The 7805-nt window shown below is 40.1% G+C and overlaps 1 protein-coding gene across 1 annotated transcript in view; it reads left to right on the top strand.

Moving 5' to 3' along the window:
- lrp1bb (low density lipoprotein receptor-related protein 1Bb) overlaps positions 1-7465 on the top strand; it is a 205093-nt gene extending 197628 nt beyond the window's left edge. The window contains exons 86-91 of the mRNA XM_068746405.1: positions 51-155; positions 4592-4668; positions 5210-5300; positions 5511-5661; positions 6170-6244; positions 7325-7465. Of these exons, the coding sequence (XP_068602506.1) occupies positions 51-155; positions 4592-4668; positions 5210-5300; positions 5511-5661; positions 6170-6244; positions 7325-7465 (640 nt within the window). The remainder of the gene's footprint in view (positions 1-50; positions 156-4591; positions 4669-5209; positions 5301-5510; positions 5662-6169; positions 6245-7324) is intronic.
- Positions 7466-7805: the final 340 nt, after the last annotated feature.

Below are 7805 nucleotides of genomic sequence, written 5' to 3' on the forward strand. Positions count from 1 at the left end.
CCTCTTGTCACTGGGATCCCGTTTTTTTTTTTTTCTTCACCCTCCTCCAGCTGCACAAATGGCAGAATAGCACCGAGCTGTCAGCTGTGTGACGGATATTGCTACAATGGAGGCACCTGTCACCTGGACCCCGACACCAACCTGCCTTTCTGTCAGTAAGTCACTGCTTAATGGGTGAAGGAAAGTAAGGAATCTTCCCCACTCTTATGCACACTCGTACAGTAATGTTTCAATCCAAATGTGCCCCAGAAAGCTCGGGCTCAGATCACCAAGGGGATACCGTCCCCCTGCTCGGAGAACAGTACAAGACCGATGCCTTCCTCTGGAAATAAAAACCCTCAAGTCGAGGGAAGGTTTGATGTCAGCGTGGGGAGGCCATGGCGCAGCAGGGGGCTGAGTGCCGGTACATCATCTTATGCTGTGTGACACCTTACTGTGGCTTAAGGTTTTAAAGCAGATAAAAAAATGTTTCAAAGCTTGACATTCTGAACATATCACGCCGGTCCTCCTTGCAGCTGAAAGCTGATGTTAGGCCTCCCTGACACTCTTCAGTAGAAGGTTTTAGAAGTTTGTCGGCTAAAAAAAGAAGCTGAGGTGTCGGTGGTGGAGCATGCCATGAAATCAACGGCTTGAAAACTTGAAACAGACAAAAGCTTGAGTGGCAGTCGCACGGGAAGCCATTGTGTAAGACGACTTACAACGCCGTCCATAGATTAATTCTGCCTCAGCCATAATCACATGCAGTGCTCTGTGATCTCCAGGAGGAAATTGGAAATCCATTTCAAAAGCCAACTCTCTATTTTTTTTTTTTATTTAAATGTCCATTGTCCACTATAGTTAAATTGAAATGTGTGGTCATCGTTCACAAATTCCAGAGGATAGAATCAATCTCTATGCAAATGATCCCAATCTGATTTCATGAGGTTAACAGGTCCTGATAATGTGGTTTATTATTTGCAGCAAAGAACAGGAATTATGTGCGATGATAGATATATATGTGTCAAGAAATCAAAATGTTTGACTTTAATGCTCTGAGTATCAAGCCTTCCCAAAGCAAAATACTTGCAGGGCAGAGTTGCTTGGATTGTAATGACGACTCATGCATTAAACGCTAAGAAGGATTGTGGTCTCTTTCCAAATGTGTCATTATGGTTGAGAGAGAGAAAGATAACGCTCCACCATTGGCATTTTAGTAAACTGCAGGCAAGAGGTTAGGGTTATTGTCTTTGCAAATGCAACACAGCAATCTTGCACAAAAAAATACTGTGTTGCTACATTCTATGACTGAATTTACATTTCAGTCATGTGTCATCTGTATTTACTTGTGCACATTTCCTAAATTATCTGTGTATGTTTTCAAATAGATGATGATTCCTAATCTTGTCCATCTTTTGGTGAACTTTTTTGAATTCTAGGTACCCTGAGCTCTCTTTGCTGCTGTTAAAAAAAAAAAAAAAACGTGATAAAAACATAAAATGCGAAATCTCTCTCTTTTTTTTTTAAATGGCACACTATGTCTTTACTGCTAGAGTTCTGCCAGAGGGAAATTCTGTAACACTGTTACATTTTCACAAGGTCAAATCCATCCCACAACTATTGTCACAATTATTCCCAAATGTGATTTGAGTTGATATTGTGCCTTCATGACCGGCCTAAGCTCAGTTCTGCTGGCGTCTTTTCCTCAGGGACTCGCCTCATTTTTTGAGCTGTGAAAAACATTAATGGAATTCCGATTGAACAGTTCTACCCAGAGGTTCTGGTTCCACTTCATCTGTTTAAATTAACATATTTATTGTATAATTGTGTGTTGTGATTATTTTTATGAAACATGTTCTGTACAAAGCCCGTTATAGTTTGCTGGCTGACTCCCGACATCAGGTGTACGTAGAATCACAAACATTCTGATTATTAGAATTTGGAATTTGGTGATTTAAATCACCTCAAAGTTCACTGAAAATCATAAATGAAATAGAAAGTAATATCTGGACTTGCAGAGAGAAACTTTCACACCTCTCCTCTCCCAGCCTGAGTTCACCCAAAATGTCTGAGCCTGGTTCCACTGTTTGTTCACCAGTCTGCGGCTCCCTGCCAGCTGCTCCCGACTGCATTGCTTCCTGCCCCAGGCCTGCAAACTTCCTCTTCCTAGGGGTCCAAAACAACTGTGCAAGCAATGTGAACACAAACACACCTTCTGTTTAGCAGCACAGCTGATTGAAATAGCAGCTATAACCACAAACCTTGAGCAAATCAATAATCAACAACCATCTTAATGCTGATGTAGCCATGACAACAAGGCTGCTGAATAGAGGGAGTAGGGTGGGAGTTTTTGTTGTTGTTGTTTTTTTGTACTAACTAAGGGAACAAAGAACATTGCTTCACTCAAGGCTAATTATTTTGAGACTTAAAAACAGATACTGATGTACGGAGTCGGCCTTAGCTTCATACTCGTCATTGATTTTGTCTGTAATTTTGTACAATTCTGAGAATTTACGGACACAGATGAAAAGGCAGTACCACTGGAGATTTATTGGGGGCAGTGTAGCCGCAATTCAACAAGGAACCGCAAATGTCTGCAGACGTTTTATCTTTTGGATAGAGTAGTAGAGAGTAAGAGGAAGAACCTCGCTGTCCAAATGTCACAAAGATCTCCACAGCGGTATGTCACCGTCTCTTGTTTGGTTGCATTTTCTTTTGTTTATTTACTCTTCGCTGCCCTCTTGTGGATGTATAAATGATCCTTATTTATCAAGAGCCATTTAAAACAGATATTTCCCTCCACTGTATTGGGAAGTGAAATAAATTTCCGTTGCTTATTTTCTCATTAAACTATATATATATACATATATATATATATAATTATTTTGACAGTCATTCATCAAGTAGCAAACAGTTCAACAATATCCATTCTCTGGGCCCTTTTATCACTCCCAACAAAATGTTTTGCAGCTGCACATCAGGGTTCAAGAACCAACGTTGTGATGAGCTGGCCAACCCCTGCGATTACTTCTGTCAGAATGAGGGGATGTGCACATTAACAGCTCTTAACAAACCACGCTGCAAGTAGGTCCTTCTCACCTCTCCAGCTGTATTCAGAGCCCACTCACCTCCTTTTGTATACACCCTCACCCCAACTCCATCTGGCTTCATTTCAGGCTCAGCCCCATATATCGGATATTTCTCATAGTGCTGCCTTGTAGCAACTTGCCATGTAATAAATGCTGGATAATGTAATGACTTGTTTGGTAGTAATAGTAAATGGAATGGAAAGATAAGGTCATGTAAACACTGCACTGCCAAGGGATTTCACTCTCTCTAGATTATGATCATATTTTTGCTCTGGTTTACTTAAATTATTAGAAGCCATTTCTTTTTATCTGCTGTCTGTCTTATCCAAAGTTCTAAGTATGCCCCATCATATTTTAAATTAAGTCAATTTGTCATTCTACTGCGGCTAAGAAAATTAAAAGGAAATGCTTATTATGTTTTAATCATCAGTATTTTTATTCTTTTCATTAGTGGTAATAGTCACAGCAACAACTGTTAGTGCAAATTAAGACATTTCTATTTTTTTTAACTTCGTGTAGAGTATGCTTTCTTCTATTTTGATTATATCTTCAACGGTCATTATCCGATGCAGCACATGTTACATCACCAGTTGCTACATGACGTAGTGCTGCTGTCGCCCCTTGCAGCCACCCATCCACCCATCTCCTGCAGTCATCACACAGCACACAGGAATCAAAGGGAAAATAGTACCCGGCAACATCTTCTGGGACGTGGGATTCCATCTGTGCATTCATGACACGTGCATGATGGGACGTTGAATCTGTTCCTTTTTGACCAGTCGTCACACAAGCACATGAATTCCCAGGCTGAACATGCCATCAGTTATTAGTGTTCATCGTTAATGCCTTCAACAGAGGTTAAACACATGTCTTCCTTCCTTTAGGAATTACTCTTTTCATGGTTTGTGCTTCCCGAAGGAGCTCAAACTACCCACTGCCCCCTTTCCCCCCCATTAAGATTCATGTCGCTGTGACATTTCTTTCTACGAGGGCATGATTCATTTCCACCGTGTATGGGCGCGCATTCTTATTTCTGATGGCCTGATGTTCTGAATCTTAGAGTGTCTGTAATTTGGAGTAATTTCATTCTGTCATCATCCAGTCGCATCCGAGGAATCAGTCATGCTTTACAAACCCATCTGCGTCAGTTGTGTGAAATTAGATATCACCTCCTCTAACAAGGGTCATACATCATGCCCATCGGTTCTCATTGGAACACAAACCGAATGATGGCTTGTTGTCCTACTCCCATCCTTTGATTCTGTTACGCATACTATTCAACATGTAAAGTTATACGTACTGTTTATGGGCATGACTTATGTAGGCCACATAGTGATTTATCTTCAGGTGGTGATTGTTTATGTGGGATCAAAGCACTTCATAGCGAGACTGAATCACAATGTGTTGTATGTGTGAGCCACAGTCACGTCATACCGTATGTCATTATTGTAAAGTTTTTCTTTGTTATTATTTCTCAGATAAATATTCTAATCGTGGTTTACTTCTACTCTGTGACCTCCTTTTAGATGTTCAGCCAATTGGGCTGGAACACAGTGTGAGAGACCCGCCCCTAAAAGCAGCAGGTCAGACAACACCAGTGTAGGTGAGTAGCCTTTTTCTTTTCTCTTTAGAACAAAAACTTAATTTTCTGCATGAATAAATGTGTACATAATTTGCACAGTGTCCCAGTTTACTTTCAGATAAATGATTAAACTTCAACCTGAAATTCACACATTTTCAAATATGTACCCACTTCTGTGCTCATAGTCGAAAGGTAGGTTGATCTCATTAAAATCAGAGCTGCTATTCTAGAGATCAATATGTAAATTGACTTTATATCAATTTTAAATAATAGGTTGAAATCTCTAAGGTTGTCATAGGTGTTCAGAATAATGTTTTTTTTTTTTTCTATGCCTTCGCATTATTGATAATGCACAGTATATGTTCTGCACAGCTGTTTGAATAATAAAGGGGAACTGTGCAGATACTAAAGCCAAAAAATGAAAAATGCTTTTTTAAAGTGGAGCTTTTATTTCGAAGCCACAGTCAAGCTTGACTTCAGTGTGTCACTATCTGAGCCCATCTCAGCTCCCTTCAGTCGCAGCTCATCTCTTCTCACCGTCTCTCTTCTGTGTGTCTCTCAGGGAGCATAGCTATCATTGTGCCTCTGGTCCTGCTGGTAATCTTGATCGTGGCGGTGGTAGCAGGTGTTTACATCTGCAGACGGAGGCAAAGGTACGCAAATAAATAATCACATTTAAGTAACAAAACAAAAAGGGTTTTGAGCTGCAACAGATGAATGATGCAACACCCCACAGCTTTGAAGATGCTACTGATACTGATACCTGCAACTACACTGACTATGATTCAGTTTTTTGGTGTTTAAAATATGCATGTTATGTGATTCATTTCTTTGGTCTAATGATGGTTGTTGCAACACCTCAGGGGAAAACGTGTCCAGAGGCAACCCATGACCAACGGCGGGATAAACGTGGAAATCGGGAACCCGTCATACAACATGTATGAAGTGGACCACGACAACCACGCCGATGCAGGCAGCCTTCTGCGACCCAACTTCACACTGGACCCTCACAAGGTTGACTTATTGAGCTCATCGGAAAAAGTAACATCACAATGCACGATTCTAATATATAGGTGTACAAAGCCATCTCACAGCGACAAATACAAATGAATCCCTGATAAATAGTGCAGCACTTGAAAAGGATGAGAGGAAGAGCAAATTTTATCTTGATCGATGCAAATCTTTGTTACTCTCGTTATTTATGAAAATTCGTTGCAGTGGCATAGCTGCGTCACAACTATTTGCTTCAAGCCTAATGCTGCTGCTTCCTTCCATGCCAACTCTGACATCTGCTAGTGTCGCTCCAGTCTGTCTGTATTTTCAGCAGAGACAAGGCTGACTTGAATCTAAACTAGCCTCTGTATGTCTCAGCACTCTTTTTCTCCCACACGTTTCTGGGTGCATGCGAGTCAGTGCAGTTTTAATGCATTTAACATTATTATTATTATCCACAGTTTGGCCACGGATCATTTTGTACGTAACACAGATAACCACTGAAGAGGTGGTGCTTGTTGTGTTTCAGGGCTGGTGTGTACAATCCAGCGACCCTCGTACCTTGGGTATTAATTCAGTGCCCAAGGAGGTAATACCTGGACAGGTGAATGTTCCGAACGTCACTATGTGTTTTGTCCTCATGAAAAACAAAACAAGAAAACATCATCCCGATTCTTTCAGTGTGTGCGCTCAGTGGTCAGCCACATTCATAATAGCGAAGACAAATCTAGAAGCTGCTAATGCTACTTCAACATTACAGAACACTTTAATGGAGATTGGAAACCTGCTTGCATTGCTTTATGTTGAGCTTCCTGCATGTTGCTGTCTGCAGCTGTTTTTATTTTTTTACATTTATTTATCAAACAACAATTACATTATACAGTATGCATGAATGCTCCCCTTTGCTTCAACTAAAGATGTTTAACCCATCATCAAACCTTCAAAATAAAGGTTCCTTTAAAGCTGCCCTGATTATAATTACATGATTTAGAATGCCACCGTCAGGTATAACAGGAGGGTGTTTATTGTGTTGCTTGAGTGTTTTAGTCTCCTTCAGCTCTTTATTTTGGATTTCTACAAACTGGCCCACAAAATCCTGAAGGGACTGTATATTCCGCCTGTAGAGGAATGAGCGGATAGCACACAAAGTTGGCAACTAACTAATAGCCTGCCCTACAAACCCAAAGTTCAGCATCTACAAAAATTATAAGCAGCTCTTTTTCTGTCATTAAGTATCAGCAACAAATTAAAAAAATAATAATCCCAATATCGCTAGGAAAATGAACAGAATGGCAGAAAAGCTCAACAGTTAGAATAGGGGATAATTTAACATCTTCAATCAAACTTGAACAAGTCCAGTTGATTCGGCTTTTTTGCTATTCGTGATTTACCATGACCTGGATGACAGATAATCTACAGAGACATTAGGACAAAAGAAGGAATTTGGTAAGAATTTGCAGATTCTTCATCGCATTCTGCTTTTGTACAACAGTTCTGTTTTTGAATTGGTGAGGACCTGCTGAAAGAAGAGTGGAATAATGGATTTCACATTCCACATCTTCTGGACTTTATTAAATTAAACTGACTGAAAACAACTTTTCCCTGAAAACCTATAACTATAGTATTAAGACATCTTCTGTTATACAATAATTGACTTTTTTTCATTTTTTCCCTTCCTATATAGCCCATGAACTACTCCAACCCAGTGTATGCAAAGATATATATCGACGGACAAAACTGTCGGAAGCCAGTCATCAGTATTGACGAGCGGAGAGAGCTACTCCCAAAGAAACTAGAGGGGACAATTCACGAAACTGCCGCATAGCCTAACTTTACACTTTGTACTTCTTTTTTTTACCACAGTGTACAATGTATAATATGAAGGAGGGAAAAAAAAGAAGAATTTTCTATTTCCTATGAGGCTGTTAGATTTTACTGGTTTAGCATCAGCATAGCGTCCTTATTGGTGTGCATAAGAGTTATGGTTCCCATTTACCGTTTGCTTTCTAATGTTCGTCAAACATATAATATACAGCATCACGCTGTGTACTGTATGGCACTGAACTTAAGCTGCTGATTTTGCAAAAATTATTAACATCATGCGCCACACTTGTGCACAGTTTAAGGTGTAAAATGCAGTGCTAAAATTTGTACCCATGCCTGTT

The sequence above is a fragment of the Brachionichthys hirsutus genome, chromosome 12 (assembly GCF_040956055.1).
Source record: "Brachionichthys hirsutus isolate HB-005 chromosome 12, CSIRO-AGI_Bhir_v1, whole genome shotgun sequence".
Lineage (NCBI taxonomy): Eukaryota > Metazoa > Chordata > Actinopteri > Lophiiformes > Brachionichthyidae > Brachionichthys > Brachionichthys hirsutus.